The sequence below is a fragment of the Cynoglossus semilaevis genome, chromosome W (genome assembly GCF_000523025.1).
Source record: "Cynoglossus semilaevis isolate Cse_v1.0 chromosome W, Cse_v1.0, whole genome shotgun sequence".
In the NCBI taxonomy this organism is placed as follows: Eukaryota; Metazoa; Chordata; class Actinopteri; order Pleuronectiformes; family Cynoglossidae; genus Cynoglossus; species Cynoglossus semilaevis.
In genome coordinates this window covers 363,391-385,266 of record NC_024327.1, presented here as the reverse complement: position 1 = coordinate 385,266, position 21,876 = coordinate 363,391, and the positions used below count along the sequence as shown (strand labels likewise).

At 41.4% G+C, this 21,876-nt stretch overlaps 1 protein-coding gene and 1 pseudogene across 1 annotated transcript in view; one reads left to right on the top strand and one right to left on the bottom strand.

Moving 5' to 3' along the window:
- The window catches only part of LOC103396875 (kinase suppressor of Ras 2-like), an 18,616-nt gene extending 7,387 nt beyond the window's left edge, over positions 1 to 11,229 (bottom strand). Inside the window, exon 1 of the mRNA XM_025052903.1 lies at positions 9,295 to 11,229. Coding sequence (XP_024908671.1) covers positions 9,295 to 9,468 — 174 coding nt within the window. The 5' untranslated portion in view covers positions 9,469 to 11,229. The remainder of the gene's footprint in view (positions 1 to 9,294) is intronic.
- Positions 11,230 to 11,422: 193 nt separating this feature from the next.
- On the top strand, positions 11,423 to 15,716 carry LOC112486406 (replication factor C subunit 5-like; annotated as a pseudogene).
- The last annotated feature ends 6,160 nt before the right edge of the window (positions 15,717 to 21,876 follow it).

Below are 21,876 nucleotides of genomic sequence, written 5' to 3'. Positions count from 1 at the left end.
CCAACTCCCAAAAATATTCAGCTTTGATATTAATGAGTCTTTTGGGTTCATTAAGAACATGGTTGTTGTTCAATAATAAAATGAATCCTCAAAAATACAACTTGCCTAATAATTCTGCACTCCCTGTAAACACAACATTCCATTTTCCATCTAATACTGCAGCTAAGATCACTTAACGGCTGTTCATTCCTGAGGGGCTGTTTGGTTGATAGATGTGGTCAGAGAAGAAAAAACTGCTAGTGGAAGAAGGACGAAGGGTTTGTTTAACGTCTCTGGTTTTCTTGCTAACAAATGCTAACAGGACCTGAAACGACCAATCACAGACACCATTGATTGTGATAGTCTGAGATAAATACATTAAACAAGTTTGTCTAATCTGTAGGTCGGGGGTCTGAATATGGACGCAGAGACAGATTTTATGAAAATTGAGATTGTTCAAAATTAACTATGACTTCACTCACATAACGGAAGATGCTTTCGCTAATATTTGCATTTCGTCTAATTCATATCGTTTTTACACAGATCATTCATATTTTACTCGATCTTTTGTTACATTTTGAACAGTGCTTATTTTTCATGTCCTTGTTTACCTCTTTTTATTTCTATCAGGCCAGATGTTCTCACACTTTCCTGCAGCGCCCCCTTTTGTAGAAACGATTATAGTACCTTATTTAAAAACTGGAAATGAAGGAAATAAAACTTAAAAATAAAAAAATAAAGAAATTTGAACATAATTTGCAATACTGCCCGCTACAGCACCTCTGCAATAACTCAGGACTCACCCCCCACTTTGAGAACCACTGTAATAGACTCACATTTAACAGCCTTTCGGAAGCAAAAAATTGCATTGCATACAATGTGTTACTAATCAGAAATCACAGACCTTCACATTATTTTACATACATTTTTTGTCTGTTATCTTCTTTGAAGAACTCAATATAACAAAACAATCCAACGTAGACCAGGAAACAAGAAAAAACTGAGCCAAACAACTGGTCGACTGATAAAACCAAAGGAAAGGAGCTGAACAGGGGAGACACTCAGCAGACACAGCTGCATTGACGGCACACAGGTGAAACACATGAGGGAGAGGCCTGTCATCAGAGAGAAAGAGAGCGAGAGAGGGGAAGAGAGACATAAGACCTGACATGGGGACCTGGACTGTACATCAAACAGTCCTAAAGGCAGTTTTTTCAAACCAGGGGCACGCAGACCCCTAATGGTACAGCAGGAGTGCGCAAACTGTTCCACGAAGGGCCGCTGTGGCTGCAGGTTTTTGTTCCAACCAAGCAGTAGCACACCTGAGTTGACAGGTTTAATCAACTGGTCTCAGTCTTCAGACACCTGATTGGTCAAACTATGTGCTCTTGGTTGGTTGGAACAAAAACCTGCAGCCACACGGCTCTTTGAGGAACAGTTTGGGTATGCCTGTGATACAGGCTGTATCCACCTTTGCTTTTGGAAATGTTCGCAGAAATTTCATAGTTTTTGGGGTTAAAACTGACTTATTTAAACAATTTTCCTTTGTGGAAAATGTATAATGAGCTAACTATGACAATATATAAGTAAATAAAAAGAGGCAATTCAACAATGTACGTGTAGATTCAGGTGTTTTTAAGTGACGAAATTCATATTTTATTTTATTCACCATATTTAACCTTGCCGTAAATAAAACAAAAAATGATGCTATTTATTTTATATTAAATACAAGCAGATTATTAAGGATTGAGTTTATTTTAAATTGTTTTTCTCACCCATTTTTTGTGTCCTGAGAGTAGGTTTTTTTGAATCCATTACCTTGTTTTTGAACTGATCTAATAAGACATTAAAATTATTTTAACTTAATATTCTGTTTTAGGTTTTAAATTAACATTTTTAGTATTATGAACACTGTGGTGGTGAAGGTAAGGGTCAAAGGGGTGGAGGATCGGGGTGGCTGACTAGCTGAGGTAAAGAAATATATTGTGTAAAAGAAGTCCCTCAGAAGCTTTGGTGCTTTTATAAATAAAGATTTTTACTACATGCTAAAAGCTAAACCTTAGCATTAATGTGTATTTCTTTTACTCATTTGCACTGTTTGTAATCTAAAAATAGTCAATTTCCCACCAGAGTATGAAACACAATTTAGCCAAACGTGAGAAAAAGTTGTTTTGGATAAAGTGACTGAAAAGACTGACACAAGGTCAGTGTTTTCCTGGGTGGGAAGGTGGTACTGTCTAGTACTGACATTTTTGTATTACTTAAACAATGTACTGCATTGGCTGTTGTGCAGCTCGTATTCCTCTTACAGTATACGTGAGCTGCAGTGAGTCGCACGTCTCACTCTGTGGTGTTTCTCTACGTGTCTGCAGCCCTGAGTACAAGAGCTCATCCATCGTGTGTTGATGATTTGAGTGTATCCAAGGGATACCACTGTCAATGCATATTAATGGAAAATCAGTACTCACATTAGGTCCATTCAGGTAATGATATAGGTTGCTATTCTGGGGTAGAGCTGTTGGGCTTAAGTTATGTCAGTGCACAATGCCTTCAAAACAGAATATGCCTGAGGCACAATGAGGCTCCTTAAAGTTGATGATAAAGATGCAAAGCATGTCCGGGAGAACACCTCACATGCACAATACACTGTCATCGAGACGAGCATGTGTCGAAGAGGAGGCGCTACGTACATCTGACAACACTGAGAGCCCCATCAGGGGAACAGTAAACCACCTGCTTTTGACACCCCAGACGTGCGTGGGTTGTTTTCACATACTAAATTTTTATTTCTCTCAGAAAGCTGCAGCAGTGCTCTCTTAGTACTAGTAGTGTAACCAGGGTTTGAAAAGGTCTTAGTTGTAGTAATTACACTTCGGTTTTGTATTACATTACATTACATTTAGCAGATGCATTTATCCAAAGTAAATATTGTAGGAATATTACTGCTCTGCTATAACTCAACAGGTCCATATATGGTGACTTGGAAGGTTTAATTAAACGAATACTTATCAGTAAAGAACAGTAAACCACCTGCTTTTGACACGCAGTGCTTGTCTTAAATGGTATGTGACCCCTGGAACGTGTGCAGCAGAAGAGGGAGACGTTCTATGGTTGCCATGGTAACGCACCTGCAGAGGAAGGTCATTGAGAGAAGAACCCACTCCCACAACAAACTTGTTTATATGTCTGTATAAATTCAGAGGTCTTGGGACAGTTAGTCAGTCAGCGCTCCTGGCATAGGTCCTGGGTAATCGGCAGGCTACTAGATCAGCACTGACTCGAGAGAAAAGTCTCTGTAAGTTCGGTTTTATCCATAATTGTTTTGTTTGAATATACTCTGTATACTCTCTTGCTTGTTCTTGCTCTCTTTGTACTGTACTCTTTCACTGACTCCAGAGAAAAGTCTCTGTAAGGTTTGGCACCTTTGCAGCTTGACAGTAAACAAGCATCATCAGGCTGTGATGCTGGAACAGTACAACTGGTAGAGGATGAAGGGGCAAGGTGGAAGGCATTTCACACTTTTCCATCGGACAACAGGTAAGTGGCAGGACCCTTTTGAGCTACCACCTTTGGAGGTTGGGTAAACTTTGAATGTCCTTTTGCAATGATTCCAGGTTTGCGGATACGGACAGAAGATCCAATCTGGATGTTGGGTGGTTTTGCACCACGTCGTTGGTCTGTGTACTGTTTTGTCTTTTCTTGTTTCTTTTGGATGTTCTGTAGCAGATTTGTTTGGTCAGTGCAGGGACGCACGGAGTGTAGACCTCTGATGTGCAGCTTTGTATTGAGTGGTCTACCATGTAGCAATTCAGCAGAGGACACTGACGTCACGGCATGTGGAGTGGCTCTGTATGTGTGTAAGAATTAGCCTCTGTGACAAAGGCTTTCAGTGGTTTACCTTCAATGCTGGTTGTTTGCAGACAATCTTTGAACACTCAAACAAACTGAGGGCCATTGTCAGTGACAAGTTCAAGTGGATTCCCTGTGTAAACACAGTGGCAAGGAATGTCATAACAGAGGCTGAGCAGAACGCAATCTCAGGCCACCGGCTGTAGTAGTCGATGAGTGTGATCGCAAAGCAGCAATCAGCAGGTGCAGTGTGAATAGGACCAACAATGTCCACAGCTAAGTCAGTTGACACAACAGCCACCATCTCCAACTTCATCTCTTGATGTTCATCTGTGATGGGAAGAGGCAAACGTGACAAGCAATCTGCTGTAACATTCTCATGGCCAGGTTTGTATTCAATAGTGTAGTTAAAACACAGCAGACGAACAGACCATCGGGCTATTCGCATGCCTGCACGCCCAAGGCCTTTGGTAGTGAGTAAAGTGGTCAGAGGGCTTTGGTCAGTTCTTAAAGTGAAATGACGACCCCACAGGTAAGTATGCCACTTTTCAGTCGCCCAGACGCATGCTAAGGCTTATTTTTCAACTGTTGAGTACTTGCATTCACATGCAGTAAGCGTTCTGGAAGCGAATGCAACGGTCTGTTCTGTATTGCCATTTCTCTGTCAGCACAGCGCCAATGCCATAGTCTGACGCATCAGTTGTCACGACTGTCAGCAAGGAAGGATCAAACAGGGTAAGAGCAGGACTTGTAGCTATTATTTCTTTCACTTTACAAAAATTTACTTGAGCCTCCTCAGGCCAATGGAAAGCAGAAGACTGTCGCAGTAGAGCACGGAGAGGTTCCACAAGCGTGGCATAGTTGGGAATGAACTTTGAATACCACGCAGTCAGGCCCAGAAAGGAGCGTAGAGATTGAGCATCGTGTGGAGGGGGAGCTTGAACCACGGCTTGCACATGACCAGGTTCTGGTTGTAGGCCAGAGGCAGAGATGAGAAGATGCCCAAGAAAGGACAACTCAACTTTCTGAAGTGGCATTTTGCAGTATTGAGCTTTAACCCACTCTCCTGTAGGCAGTGAAGAACAGCGTTCAATCTGGCGTCATGTACTTCAGGCGTCTCGCCACAGACAATAATGTCGTCAAGATAGCACTGTACACCCTTTTGGCCATCTAGGATCTGAGACATCATCCGTTGGAAGGCACTGGGTGCTGAGGCTAGCCCGTAAGGCACTCAAAAAAGTCCATCATGCGTTATAAACGCTGTAAGATCTCTGCTGCTTGGATGTAACTGCACTTGGTGGTATGCATTTTGCAAATCAATTGTGGAGAACATTGTAGCACCACGGAGCTCAGTAAAGACTTTGATGATTGGCAGGGGGTGACTGTCTATCACCACAGCTCTGTTTGGTTCACGTAAGTCCCCACAAAGACGAATACCACCTGTCTTTTTGCTCACGACCACCAAAGGTGACACCCAGGGAGACGACTCTCTCTATGACACCATCAGCTTCCAGTCTTTTCAGTTCCTTAGAGACCGCGTCATGCACAGCAAATGGAAGTCTGAGTAGTTTCTGCTGGACTGGAGGCACATCTGGACGCACTTTCACTTTGTGTGTAAATCCAGTAGCAACACCTAATGTGCTAGTGGTATTGACGGTGTGACTCACCATTGGTGAAGCATGTGTTGCAATCTGCCCATCGTGGATGTGAAGGTGAAGTGCAGTGAAAAGATCCATCCCAAGCAATGGTGTGCCATCGCGAACAATGTAGAAATCTGTTTGTGTGCTCTGATTGCAGTATGAAACAGAAAGCTTGAGGCATCCAAGGACAGGAATAGGCTTCTTCATGTACGTTACCAGGCGGGCAGTAGTAAGAGGCACATGCATGAATGACTGACAGTAGACACTCTCTGGAAGAATGGAGACTGATGAACCAGTGTCAACAAGCAAATCTGTGGTAAGTGACTGTCCATCTTTGGCATGAAGATGTGCAGGTAAGGCGATTTGTTTGTTAGACGTCAGATGTAGGAGGAACATGTAACACTGTAAGATCTGGTACAGCAACCCTATACGCAGTTTGTGTAGGAACTGCACTGCGGCAAACCCTACTAAAATGTCCCATTTTTCCACAGTGATTGCATTTTTCATTTTAGCAGCACATTTGGGGTTGTTTGCTAAATGTGAATTAGATCCACAACGGTAACACGTTTTGTGTTGAGAAGTGCGCTGTGAGTCACTCGTAGGTGTGTGTTGTACTCTTACATGTGAGTTGCTTTTGCTCCGACGCTTGTTGCGTGCACCACCGGCTCCACGTGGCTGAACAAGTTTCACTGTAGCGTCCGGTACTGAAGCTATAGCTTTCGCTTCTGCCACCGCCGATTCAATTTGGGTAGCAATCGTGATGGCGTTCTGTAATTTGAGATCCGTTTCCAACAGTAGACGTTCTCTAATCCGTGAAGAGGACGTTTTCTCAATCAGCTGATCTCTAATCATGTCATCAGCGAGTGTGCCAAATTCACAGTTCACAAGCAATTCTGTCAATGCAGCAATATACTGTGCAACTGATTCGCCCTGTCTCTGCACACGCTGACGAAATGTATTCCTCTCTGTGACAACATTCACTTTCGGCACAAAATATGTCTTCAGTGAATCACACGCAGACTTGTAAGAAGTGCCAGTATCAGGAAGTGAAAGGAAAATACGTTGGCCTTCTGTGCCTAAACAGTGAAGCAGTAAGGCGCGCTTACGTTTGTCTGGCATGTCGTTAGCAGTCAAGGCGAGGAGATAATTTTCGAACATCTGTATCCACGTTGTATACAACATTGTCAGCTCACCTGGGGTGTCCAGTAAAGCAGGGGGTCAAAGCATTCATCAACTCCTTTATTTAACTTCATGCATTGTTCTAGTGCATTACTTCACTGTTACGCATAACATTAGACAACAGTATAGTGCCACCGCTGGACGGGATGTATATAGCACTATACCACAATGTGTACATATATACATATATGTATTCAAAAATATATGGTTATACGCATGGACGGAAAAATATGTTTCGTTACATGTGGGTTTGGTACATTAATGTATATATATATTTTTGTACATACTCTACACATACACAAATATGTGTGTTCATATATACAATACATACGTATATTTACAAACATACATACAGATTTTATTATTATTCATTCAAAAACGTTTTGATTATCATCATATTTAAAGACATACAGTATATTGTGGAATGTAATTTGGAAAAAAAGTGTTTGCACTAGAAAAACACTCCCAGATATCGATAAAGTTTTTTTTTTCAAAGGTAGTCTAAATTTAGTCACTTAGAACACCGTGCTTCCAAAAATACCTCTTTCTGACCTAAATTCTTTTTGCTGTCTTCAGAGTTATTACAGATGATGTCATGAATCGTTGTTTTAAACATGGACAGATTATTGACAGCCAATCAGTTCAATGCACTCATATAAACACTGGTACCTGAATGCAACAAAGGGGCCTTTAAGGTGACACCTTTTTTTTAATTTTTATTTTACTCTTAATAATAACATATACCGTATTTTTCGGACCATAAGGCGCACCACATTATAAGGTGCACTATCAATGAATGGGAATATTTTCATACATAAGGCGCACCGGGTTATAAGGCGCATTAAGCGAAACAAAACAGTCAGCGAAACAATTAAGCGGAACAATCAATATCCAGTCAATATCCTATTCAGTGTCATTGCTGTTAATTAGCTGTTCAGTGATGATTCGACATTTCAGACTGATACCTTAGCCCAGGCATCCACGATCCATTGGCAGATAGTGGCGTAATTCGCAAGGCGTTGCCTCTCTGTCTTGGTGAATATGTGTTCGCCTTCTGTCAGCTCGCAATTTAACTTTGAACGTCCTGTTAACACCAATATAAAACCTGCAGTTAAATTAGTTTGACTACAAGGTATTTGTGAAAATTACTTTTATTACTTATGACTTTATTATTAGAAAATGATTAGTCAAAGTAATTTGGATTTTGTTTTCACTCATTCGTTGTTCCTCTAAAAAGTTCATTGCTTTAACTGCGTCATTCTGACACAATGCACAACAAACAACACAAATAAATGAACAAATAAATGCTGATTTTTTTTAATCGATTACGGCCTTATCCCGATGGTCTGACATCATATGAAATCTGGGTCAAAAGCAACAAACTATTTGGGTCTCATATAGCATTGTTTCCCAAAGATTGGGTCACGACCCTCAAGTTGGTTGCAAGAGATTTTTTTTTTTTTTGGTCGTCTCGCATCATGTTTCCCAGGAGTTTACGAATAATGTCTATTGACTTCGGTCGCGAAGATTTGTGACTTTTTGATGAAAATATAGAGACCCATATTTTCGTCACAAAGTCACAAATCTTTTTTCTGTACTACTATATTAGTATTTGTCCTAATATCAATTCCCTTATGTCAATATTTTTGACTGATTTTTAGCGTTTTTTTAGTTTAGTTATTAAACCTTTTATAGTACATTGTCGTCTAACTGAGTAAAAGTTTGGACACAGAGTACTTCATACTAAGTACTGTATATATATTGTATCTTGTCCTTCTATACGGGGGTGTTTTCATACTTGAATGGCTCTCTCGTTGCTGTATTTATGGGATGTCTGGATGATATTCCCACTGGGATGTTTAAGTGTGTTGATGCTGCACACAGATATGGGCACTAATGAGTTTATGGCAATATGATTCCACTTAGTGGTGTTTGTTTTTATCTCCTGAGGCTTCACCCAAACACCGTGACAGGGCCTGAGTCCAGGGTGATCAGTGTTGAGTTTCCTGTGACCTTATCACACTTTATGGTATCCTTATGTGTCCAGTAACAGCCCTGTCAACTGGCTTCTACAGCTATAAGTGCCTTCAAAACGGATGTAAACACCACCGTTGATTTGCAGTAGTCATTACTTAAGGCAAATTACTGGGAAAAAAAACCCCTAGAGCCAATTAGGCAGCCTGTGATATTTGGTGTAAAAACCTCAGCATTGCGTTTCGCGTTGCGTAACGCCAGGGCCTGCGTGGATGAGCTGCTAGGTGAGTTGCGCAGGTTGGCTTCTTGGTAGTGGATTATAAATACGGGGCTGCTTATAGGCCTCAGATATTATTCTGATGGGGAAGAGCCACCTTCTCTCCCCGTCACCTGCAGAATGAGCAAGTCTTCCAACAGCCCACTGCAGCCCTCCTGATTTATAGCACTTCACAAAAAAAAAACAAAAACAAAAAACGGACAAGAAAACCGAAAACCGTTGCATATGTGCATTGACATCGGTTAGGGGTGGCTGCTATTAAAAATAATGCGCTGACATATGTGCGGAGTGGCCTGTAAATAAATGAGAGACGGTGTCAGGCAGCCCCTGTGTATTGATTCTGATGGAGATGCAAAGTGCGCACACATTCGGCCATTCTGCTCCGAGGCTGCTTACCTCCAGCGTCCGTATCTCTTTTTGTGTCAAGTCGTTGGATGTGGCACATTTGGTCCGTAAACCCTCCAAACTGGAGATGCTTATGTCAATCATGTTCTGCACCAACTCGCACTGCTGCAAGGCTTTCTGCAAACTGAGATGCTGCTCCTCGCTTTTTGTCATCTCCTCGTTCATAGTTTGGCGAGCAGCGGCCTTTAATTCCCCCTCTTTCCAGTTTAATATTTTCTTTTTTTAATAATAATAATTAAAAAATGTTATAAATGTTTTCTAAAAAAAAAAAATTCAGGGAAGAAACGTGGAGGAGTCCACGGAGCTGAGCGAGCCGCAAAACGCCATGAAACGAAGTGATAGAGGTTTACAGACGCACTTTGAGCCGTGACAGAGTGGACTCCATTGCAACAACAGTGCTCGTGGTTCCTGCTGTTTCATCAAGGTGTCTGTGCCTCGGAGCAAACACAAGACGAAGATGCAAAGCGGGACTACACGGCTGGCCAAAGCATCCACTAGGTGTCCATCGCTTTTAAATAGATGTTTTAGGAAAAAACAAACAAACAAATAAAATAAAATAAAATAAAATAAAATAAAAGCTGCTCAGCGCATTATTAACGAATGGAAATGTAGGGACGTCCGCTGGCTTTAAAGGTGCTGATGCGGGGACTTGATGCAGGTACTCCCTGGCTCCCGTGGCAGCAGCTACATCCCGTTTCGCTCCCACCACATCGACATGTTTCCTGTCAATCAAAGCCACAGCAACAGCATCGCAGCAGCGCCTAGGCACCGCCATGAGCAGCAACTCTCGCGAGATTGGAGGAAAGGAGGAGGAGGAGGTTCTCAATCATTTCAATCATTTTCAGCCTTGTTAGATTCAGTCCTTTCTCAGAACATTGACCAAAGTATATACTGTAATATTGTTGAACCAAAGTTAGGGCTTTGAAGACTCACATTAAAATGCAAACAGTTGTTTAACACACTATGCAATTCACATCGCACATGACATTGTTACACTGTTTTGTTTTGTTTTTTGGGGGGGTTGCTTTACAATTAATACTGTCGTTCTTTAAATCATTAAATGTCACACTAATCTTTACAAATATTTAAAAGGTTATTTATGCTTAATTATATTTTATTTGTTTCTGGAATATAATATTTTAGACCCATTGCCTAAAAATACCCACAAAACAATTAAAAAATATATTTTGATGTTAACTAAAGACTAAATAATGCCTTACAACAGCCCGTGGATGGCTAAAATAAAATAAGTAAAATTACCTGATGTTTCAAGTGCCTTGTAGACGTCTAAGTCCGTTATACTGTCAGAAATTGGACATTTTAAGTTTTCGAATGTGGTATAAATATATATTCTGTCGTGGCCCTCTGCCACCCCGGATTCGCTGATCGATCTCAAACGGTATTAAGAACTTTCATAAAGTACAAAGAAAAGACAAAAGTTGTTGCTCGAGTTCGCCTGTGCACAGGGAGGATCCAACGGAGAGTCAGAAGACTAACTGCTGAATTCTGCCCCTTCACAAGATCAGGCTCTTTTTATTAGCAGACCCTTGCCCAAAATACAGATGTTGCACGTCAGATTGACATCCTGTTTGTTACCATATTTGATAAACGATCTTATTGTTCTTTGTTTTCCACACTCACACTGGCTTCAACTCAAGACCTGGTTATTGTCACGTACACCTCCTGAGCTTCTGCCACAAGTTCAAGGCCTATCCTGACTACGCATCCTGAGTTTAACTTAATTCCTGTTTCAGAGTGTCTGTGTATTTTATATTGCAGGATCCAAGCAGCATGCTTATGCTTCCACGCAGATTACATATTTGCACATTTTCCAAAGCATGTTTATATACAATACATTTGATATTTTCCACAAGCAGCATATTTATATTTTAGGCAGGTTATATGTTTTAGCGCATCTCTTATGATCTTTTAAAACATGATTATATATGTTGCATACTTCTATAAAATATGAACACATGAATACATTTCATCCACAATTTCCATGATATTTACTTTTTAATACTGTGAAATATTTGTATAAAAAAATACAGGTTAGCATAGCATCAAGAAACAGGTTGATGGCGAGACCCCGCCCCCAAAGGAGCGGACATGCTTGGGGGATTGGTTGTACGTCGTGACGTTGGGCGTTCGTTTTGTAGTACAGGGCGCCAGTGAAGTGTGTCCAACTGTAAACAGATTATTAAGCCTGGACTGTAGAAATTTTCAGACTTGCCAAAAGAAATGGCTGCCACAAATGCACCGCCGCAGAGCAGAAACCTCCCGTGGTGAGTTCAAAGTCTTGGTTCCTCTGTGTAGAGTTAAAGTAAGTCTATGTTAACTAGCTATGTGTTCGCTGAGCATGTCCGCGAGCTCCCAGAAGCGGCCAGCCACACGCTCACGTCTAATTTGTGAACGATAAATACCTCTTAGAGATTGAAGTAAAACTCTCTCATACTTTGGATACTTTCTAAATGGCGTATATTCTGTAATAACTTGTCATTATGTTTTATCCGGCATTCTAAACGACTTATTAGATTTATTATTTTACTTTGTTTCCTCTGTATCAAACTGAACACACGCACAACCTCCCATGACTATATGCGTCATATCAGTAAATACAGCTGCACATTCGGCAAAATAAAGATGCCGAATTTGACACACGCATAACAATCCCATATGCTCATATTTCTTGCACGATTCCTAATATTTGAATGTCGGTCGGTGGGTAGTTTTGTAAAATATAGGAAATGTTTAATGAGCTACCTGCTACGTGTTACAGTCCTATTTTATCAATGTATTTTCAGGGTGGAAAAATACAGGCCACAGAAACTGGATGATCTGATTTCACACAAAGATATTCTAAGTACCAGTAAGTATTTGAACATTTTTACTAGTAATACATTTTGTTGTTGTCTGTTTTTCATTTCGAAACTGTACTAGAAATCAAATGTTATTTCGACAGTTACATTTATACATACATGTATTTTTTTTTTTTTTCATCTCTTTAGTCCAGTGATTCATCAGCAAGGACAAACTCCCTCATCTCTTGTTCTACGGCCCCCTGCAACAGGAAAGACCTCCACGATCCTGGCCTGTGCCAAGCAGCTGTACAAGGGCAAGGAGTTCAATTCCATGGTGTTGGAGGTATGGAGGATTACTCCATTCCTTCTCAATAGAATTGGCTTCATCTTGTCTACTTTATCTTTGCCCTAGGTGATTTACATTTAATCTTTTGCAGCTGAATGCGTCTGATGACCGAGGTATCAAGGTCGTCCAAGGTCCTGTTCTCTGCTTCACCAACACTTGCACCATCTTCAAGTAAGACACACACAAAAAAGTCAATTTCTACCTTAGAAAAGCAGGTAGACTGATTCATGCTTGTGTCTTTTTGATTTTGCACCCCCCCCCCCCCCAGTGATCGAGAAGTTCACAGAAAACACTCGGTTCTGTCTCATCTGTAACTATTTGTCCAACATCAGATTTCGCTTTGGCCCACTGCCCCCGGAGCAGATGATTCCACGGCTGGAGCATGTAATCCAGCAGGAAAGGTGTGTTTGTGTGAAGACTTTTGGTAATATTTGTGATGCAGTGGAGTTTCTGGATATACGGTGTCATCCTATACTTTAAATACAGTGGTATGAAAAAGTTTGCATGAATGCTTTGGTAGAATTTGAGTGGTGTTTAGGGTCGTTGTCTTGTTGAAGTATCCAGCCCCGGCACAACTTCAACTTTGTCACTGATTCTTGAACATTGTTCGCAAGAAGTTGCTTATACTGACTGGAATCCATGCGACCTTCAACTTTAACAAGATTGCCAGTACCTGCACTGGTCACACAGCCCCACAGCATGATGGAACCACCACCAAATTTAACTGTGGGTAGCAAGTGTTTGTCTTGGAATGCTGTGTTCTTCTTCCGCCATGCATACCGCCCCTTGTTATGTCCAAATAACTCAATTTTAGTTTCATCAGTCCACAGCACCTTATTCCAAAATGAAGCTGGCTTGTCCAGATGTGCTTTAGCATACTTCAAGCGACTCTTTTTGTGGCATGGGCGCAGAAAAGGCTTCTGCCGCATTAATCTCCCATACAGCATGTCCTTGTGCAAAGTGCGCTGAATAGTTGAACGATGCACAGTGACACCATCTGCAGCAAGATCATGTTGTAGGTCTTTGGAGCTGGTCTGTGGGTTGAGTTTGACATTAAGATATGTGTCCTGTAATAAACCAAGCTGGAAAAGGCGCTCAGACAATCAAAGGCGTTTCATTAGTCGTCAGTGTATAATGGGACAGTGTATAACAATCACACAGTGAAAAATCCATTTCCTTTTTTTTTTTTTTTTTTAAATCTCCCCTCCCCTTTAGTTTTCATTTCTGATCCTCTCACTCATCTTCCTCAGAGGAGGAGGAGGAGCAGGTCATGAGACGTTCAGGGATGTTTCTGTGTGTGAGGTACTTCATGATCCTGGTGGGCAGAGGTACGGGCTCCAGCTGGTGTGTGGAGACTGAGTGGCGGAGGATGCAGCGGCACATGTGGCATAAACTTGGCATTGTCCTGGGAGTCCTCCTGTTAAGATGTTGTAAATACATTTATTCAGTCTTTACAATATATTAATTATGTTAAAGTTTCCATATCAATTTATACTGTTATTGAATGCTGTTTATTCAATCTTTACAATATATTCATTGTATTAAGTTTCCATATCAATTTATACTGTTATTGAATGCTGTTATTATGCTGTACTAAAAGGGAAAGTGCTGAAGACAGGTGTGCTGATGGTTTACATAACAGGATGATATGGACAGCACTGAATGGTACCTACTGTTACACTTGGAGATAGAGACAGAACACAGAACCGGCCAGAACTAGTTTGCCCAAATAAGGAGAATGACGGAAGACCAACAAAAGACAAAGAGAGAAAAACATCCGAACTGCATGGTCTTATCTGACTTGATTAACTACAACATTTTCACATAGCTCCTATTGGTGGAGAATCCTTGTTTGAAGCAGTCTTTACCAATCAGTGCTCAGAAGTTACGCGAGAACATCACATGACTGTAAAGGGTTAAGGTACTGACCATTGAAGTTTGTGTGTAAAAAAAAACTGTATTTAAGCTTTGAGCACTGAGGAGTTCCTCAGTGCAGTTCTGAATGTAACCATTGTCCTGCACTCCTTGCTGCAAGTAAAACTTTTAAAACTTTGAGATCTCATATTTGATTCTTTATTTGATCTTTATTCGAAATTCTTTGTGTGTTGGGAAACGGGGGTATGAACTAACAGCATTTTTTACAGTCCTATCCAATGGAGGAAGTTTCCTGACACCTCCAAAACCTTACGTGGCCGTCTCTGGTCCTGGAGAATAGAGCGGTAATAAATAGTGTATCTGTTAACGCTATACCAAAACATCGTGATTAAAAGCGTTTTTAACGTGTTAACGTGTAAGTAACTATCAGAGGTGGGTAGAGTAGCCAAAAAACTTTTTGTACTTAAAAAATTTGTACTTAAGTAAAAGTACTGTTATTTCAGAATATCCAGAGAGCAAAAGTCGAAAAAGGTGACGGTATGGCTGGACCTTGCCAACGCATACGGATCCGTCCCCCATCAACTCATCGACTATGCCCTGGACTTCTTCTATATCCCTGGCCCCATCAGAACCTTAGTAGCCAAGTACTTTGAAGACCTCAAGATGTGCTGCAGCCACCAGGACTACACTACAGAATGGCAGCAGCTGGAGGTAGGTACAGCCATGGGATGCTCATTCTCTCCCATTCTTTTTGTTAATATTTTCTGGACTATAAGTCGCTCCACAGTATCAGTCACAAAAGTGCCCTCTGGTGTCTGCCAGTGTGAAAATAACAAACATATACATTTCCAGTGGTACAGGAGTAGAAGATACTGTTACACAAGCCTAGAGTGCCCTTTTGTGGCTTTCAGTGTGAAACTGTATGTTTTAATATATAAGTCGCACCTAGGGAAGAGCACATCCGCAAACGCAGGAGGCGGGAGGAAAAGGAGAGGAGTAACTTCTTCAAAAACCCCTTCAAGCACGCAAGACAGCTTCTAGAGGACAAGGGAAGCGGGAAGCTGGGGATGACAAAATCAGAGCTGGAGGATCACTTCAGGGAGCAATACAGCGACCCAGCAAGATCAACTCCGCTGGGATCTCCTGGTTATGTTCCTCGCCCAGCCCCCCCCATCCGAGTTAGCAGTTCATACTGTACCAAGCAGTACTGTATCCGAGGTGTTACAGACAGACCCCTGACATGGACTGATATGTGGAAGATCCCCCAGGTCAGGCTCAGCTTCCTGATCAGGTTGTCCTACGATACCCTGCCTTGTCCCAGAAATCTCCACCTGTGGTTTGGTGCAGAAGAGTCCTGTGCCCTGTGCAGCACTGGCAATGCAAGCCTCTAGCATATCCTGTCAGGCTGTAAGACTGCATTGTCCCAAGGCTGCTACAGATGGCGTCATGACCTAGTGTTAAGGAAGCTGGCAGAGGTGACGGAGTCATGCAGACAGGAGGCCAACAACAGACCTTCCACCTCAGCAAGACCTCTGATACGGTTTGCAAAGGCCAGAGAAAACGCCAACCTTCCTTGCCAGAGAGTAACACCAAGGCAGCGAGTGGTCGATGAGGGTCGACCTGGGGAGGCAGCTACAATTCCTCAGGGAGATCACAGAGACTTCGCTCTGGCCAGATCTGATCATGTGGTCAGAACCACGCAGGATCATTCTGATGGTGGAGCTTACTGTTCCATGGGAGGAAGGCATGGAGGCTGCCAATGAGCGGAAACGTGCAAAGTACGCAGACTCTGCAGCAGAATGCAGAGAGGCTGGCTGGAAAACCATCATGTGCCCCGTTGAAGTAGGATGCAGGGGCTTCGTCGGGTCCTCAACTGTACGCCTGCTCCGCGACATGGGATGCACAGGAGCAGGGCGCAGGAAAGCCATGAGGGAACTAGCAGAAGAGGCAGAGAAGGGCAGCTTTTGGCTGTGGCTCAGGAAGAAAGAGGTGAGTTGGGGGCCAAACAAAGCGTGACCCATTCACTTCAACAAAATTTGCCCATAATTAAATAATAAACTGTAACTCTAGCGCAAAAAAGGCCATCAATCTAAGTTAGGAATCTAGCTACAAACCTAATAGTAATTAATTAACAAGACACACCCTGGGGCATGATTAACCCCAGCGCGGCCTTCCTAGGGGGAGAGTGTCTAGTGATAATAGTCGAAACACTCAATGACCCCAAGGTCCACTACTGAAGATGTCTTACAATAAGATAGTCAATTTATAAAAAGAAAACAGCCAGCTAATCAGGAAAAGCCATAGTCCAGTAAGACACCCCATCCCTTACCTCAGCCCCTTCCCTTACCCTGAAGGTAAGTATGAGGATGACCCCCAATAATTCCCCTGCCACAGCCCTAATCCCCACCCCGTGATCATAACATGGAAATCACCCTTGAGGTAAGTTGGCACCACTAGTGACACTCAGGCACTAGTGGGGCGTGTTCAGGGAGGTGTTCAGATGAGCACGCCAGCACAAAGGCACTGGTGGAGGTGCGTCAGGCAGCAATGCCCAGCAGGCAATATCTTCATATGTGTTGATATTCTTACCCTGTGGCGACTACGTCCCCCTGTGGATGATAGTCGCAACAGAGTCCGTCAGAGTTGCAGTCCGCTCTGGTCTGCATCACCATTCCACCATCTCCCATACCCTTAGAGCTCTTCAAACACAGCAGATCTGCATGAAACCTCTGTTGTGAACAGATTTAAAAAAAAAAAAAGTCGCCACCTGGATTTAGCTAAGCAAATAGGTACAAGCCTCCTGTTGGATAATTACTGCATGGGTGATTACTATCTATCTATCTAGCTAACTATCTACCTATCTATCTAGCTACCTATCTATCTATCTATCTATCTATCTATCTATCTATCTATCTATCTATCTATCTGTCTATCTATCTACCTATTTAGTTAGCTATCTATCTATCTATCTATCTATCTAGCTAACTATCTACCTATCTATCTAGCTACCTATCTATCTATCTATCTATCTATCTATCTATCTATCTATCTATCTATCTATCTGTCTATCTATCTACCTATTTAGTTAGCTATCTATCTATCTATCTATCTAGCTAACTATCTACCTATCTATCTAGCTACCTATCTATCTATCTATCTATCTATCTATCTATCTATCTATCTATCTATCTATCTATCTATCTATCTATTTATCTTCTATCTATCTATCTATCACAAGCCTATGGGGCAGTGTTATGATCTGGGGTTGCTGCAGTTGGTCAGGTCTAGGTTCAGCAACAGTATGTGCTCAAAGAATGAGGTCAGCTGACTACCTGAATATACTGAATGACCAGGTTATTCCATCAATGGATTTTTTCTTCCCTGATGGCACGGGCATATTCCAAGATGACGATGACAGGATTCGTCGGGCTCAAATTGTGAAAGACTGGTTCAGGGAGCATGAGACATCATTTTCACACATTGGCCACCACAGAGTCCAGACCTTAACCCCATTGAGAATCTTTGGGATGTGCTGGAGTAGGCTGTGTGCAGCGGTCAGACTCTACCATCATCAATGCAAAATCTTGGTGAAAAATTAATACAACACTGGATGGAAATAAATCTTGTGACATTGCAGAAGCTTATCGAAACAATGCCACAGCGAATGCGTGCTGTAATCAAAGCTAAAGGCGGTCCAACGAAATATTAGAGTGTATGACCCTTTTTTTTTTGGTGGCGACTTTTGTTTTGGCCAGGCAGTGTATATGCATGTAAATATATGTATATACGAATACAAAGTACATAATTGTTTTTGTGTGTGAAAATATGCAATTTTTAAATAAATTAAAAAAGTGTCTAATCAATCACAAACGTTTTGACCTTCTTGCAGTACCACCGCTGACCCCCAAGGGTCACACAGCACATGTTGAAGACTTCTGCCTATAATGTCAGAATTAGACTGGGTTTTAGGGAAGAGCTGGTTAGCAAAGCATTATGATTCTTAAAATTAATAAAACTACACGTTCTTTTCTGGAATATTCCAGCATTAAAAAAAAAAGTGTAAGATAAGACGGCGAACAGGCAGTGAGACTCTAACCTGTGGCTAATCTGTACCTGCTACGATAAATTAAGTATTTTATATGAGCCGATCTTGTGTGTTTGTGTAAAAAAAAAAGTATTTTGTAAGTAGTAGCGTTTCCAATATAAAAGTGCTGCTGTCTGTTTTAGACTAAATTAAAAGTCAAACAACTAAAACTTTTAAACGCAACAGTGGATTAATCGTGATTAATCATGACCATAATTAATCATCATTAATCAAGATAAATCAATATTCCTAAATAAGGTACACACACAAAATAAATTGTGTATTGCTAGAGTAAAAAGACAAATATATAAATTAAGGATGTCAAACAATTAAATCTGATTAATCACAGTAACTTTCAATTAATCGAGATAAATCAACGTGGCTAAACTTTCCTATCTTTTTTGCCCTGGATTGGAAAGACAAGTAATGGCAGGTAGGTGGATGTGCATGTGTTTTATGCCTGTTTTTATTTATGACTAATCCAAATTATGGGATTTTTAAAATGGAAAAATGTCAAGAAAAACATCCAAAATTTAGCTTCATGGAAATGGTCGATTTTTAATTTTCACATTTCACGTAAACGCGCAAATGTTTTTATTTCCACTCTGTTGAACCTTCCGACCGACGCAATCATGCTGCAGTCTGGCGACACAGCAGCAGCTGATTCAGTCCTTATGTCCTGACAGCACCTGCACCTTCTTCCCTGTGATGTAAAGGCACTATGTAACCAAATACAAACTGCATAATGCATTACTGAGTTTAAACAACAGAGAAGCTCACAAATATTTCAATAGAGGTTGCCAGAAATAGTTCTAGTTCTCTTCCATTGCGATAATTACTCATAATTTAAAGGCTGCACACAGGGATTTGTTGAACACAGATCTAAAATGTTAACCCACAACTGGAGACATCTGTTTGTCTTCAAGTGTTTCCCCCTGTTTGTTTGCTTGTTTGTATAAGACAGGAAATGACACGGCATGGGTGTTTCTGGAAGTCACAGAAGAATCCTTGAGGAGTTGCATTTCAAGAATATTTGATATCTGGCAGAACACAAACACTGTTCTATGCTCAGCAGGTTAGCGGGTACACCCACAGTCACATAAGGACAGAAGGTGAAACCTGGGATAATACAGTGACGCACACTCAAGTTCACTCTCATTTGAAATTCCCAGAATGTTTTTTGTGTATACCTGGAAAAAACACTTACACTTTACTGCGAAAGAACTTTCTACTGGGATCTACTGGTAGATCGCAATCCACTTAATGGGACTTAATGAAGTAGCCTCAGAACTGGTACTTCAACCCACACAGACAAAATAATCACACACCCTCGCATACCACTTAATGGGGCCCAGGTACAATTTGTGGTACAGGTGCCATAGTTGGAGAACTGCCGCACTACTTTTGTTTTAATATAAATGCAGTCCAGAGGGTTGAGTGTCTTTTGAAGACAGATTTGTACCATACATGTACAGGCAGGTTTAACTCACTCAACATCCCATCATAACACAGATAATATCTCCGAGTATAATGGTTCCTGAGAAAATACAGTACTGAGCCTGCCCGGAAAGTAAACAAGTAGTATTTTCTTAAATATTTACCAATGCTGCTGCATGTTAGCATAGTTGTGCACATGAATAGACTGACATGACCCAACAACAACTGAGGACGTGGAGTCATTCCCATAATTCAGATGCAGTATTGACAGTATTTCTAGCACCATGTGAACCCAGACACCTGATGACCTTGTTTACTGGTCACATCTGTGCTACTTGACTCATCACATAAATAATAACATCCATCAGTAGCCATGCAGCTTTGTGTCAACACTTCAACGGGTCACAGGCAGCGATCAGAGCCAAATAACAGCTCAGTCGGACAATGATAGCAGTTAGCGGAGAGATGTCGAAATCTGACATGTGCCTGACAAGTGGAGCAATAAAGTCATGCGGCGCAAACTTGTGACCCACATATGTATTGTGAGTTTCCATTTTTGACATTTTACAAGTGAGACCTTTTCACTTGTTTTTTATGCCGTTTCAGGGGAACTGGATCCGAATTGGATAACATTGCTGGTTATCTTGTATGTTGTGATTGTGTCTCTTGCTCAAAGGCACTAACTCTATCCTCAAGATGCAGTAGAGTGAAAAGAGAAACGAAGTCTGGCAGGATTTTTTTCACTTTCACTCAAGAAATGTACTGTGATGTACATACTGTATAATAAAGAGTTTGTATTGGCAAGAATCTGGCGATGCGATACGTATCGCAATAGAGGGGCAATGATACATCGCAATATATTGCGATACTGTAGCCACAATGATATATTGCATTTTTTTAAACCAATATAATTGTAGGAAAATCGTCAGCATTGTAAACGCACAATGCGGCTACATGCTTAACATCAGGTCGCTACAATTAGAACAGAGGGATCTACATTTGTAATCACTAAAGAAAACATCAAAGCAAAATAAAATGAACCAACATCATTATTATCCGCATGGTCATTGTTTTTAAAAACAAAACCACCCCCCCAAAAAAACCAATGTAGCTATAGAATATCGATACGGTATTGCGAAACAAACTATCACGACAGTTCAGTTACATACACCTTTATGAGACAGGTCCCATATTCTCAAGGTTTTATCTCTAGACGAAGACAGAAGCGTGAGCGTTCCATTCTGCGGGAAGACAAAGTTGCGAACGACACCTTCATGGCCGTGGAGGTCTAACACTGCATCTCCTAGGGTTGCAAATGAAAAATAAAAATGTTTGAAAAGCCAAACGTCTCACAGGGCAGCGTTATCATCAGCCAGACAGAGATCAAACCTGTCAAGACGTTCCAGATTTTGATGATTCTGTTTTCCAGGCCTGTGGCCAAGAGCAGGCTGTTGTTCCCATTAGACAGTGCTCTACAAGGCTGTGCAGCAGCATATGATTTTGGGGGTCTGGGCCCAAAGGCCAGGCCCCACACGGGATGTCCACAACTGAAGCCCTTTTCCCCTCGGTCAGTGTCTCCACTCTGATTTTCTCTGTGGAGAAGGAAATCGATAAGGACCTAGCATAAAATAATGTTTTTAATCTACTTGTCAAATTTCCATATTTATTGGAAATCCATTATTCTGTGAGGTTTTTTTTTTTTGGAGATGCTGCATCATGACATTTCAGTACAGAGGAGATCAGTGTGGATCAGTACTATAAATATACCAGCTGGCTCGCCGAGTTGTTCAGACTTAGATGTGACATTGTAACCTGAGCCCGCCGGAAGAGCAAAAATGTCACTCTATCTCAGATTACTTCATTTAAATTATGCTGAAATCCTATTATGGAAATATTGATCAAAAAGACAAAAAGTATCCTGCTTACTGTAACAGAGAGAGATAGGACATACAAAGTGTCAAAGAGATTTATTACCCCCCATACCCCCACCCTTTGACAACCCCCCCTTTCACCCCCCAAGCCCCCACTCC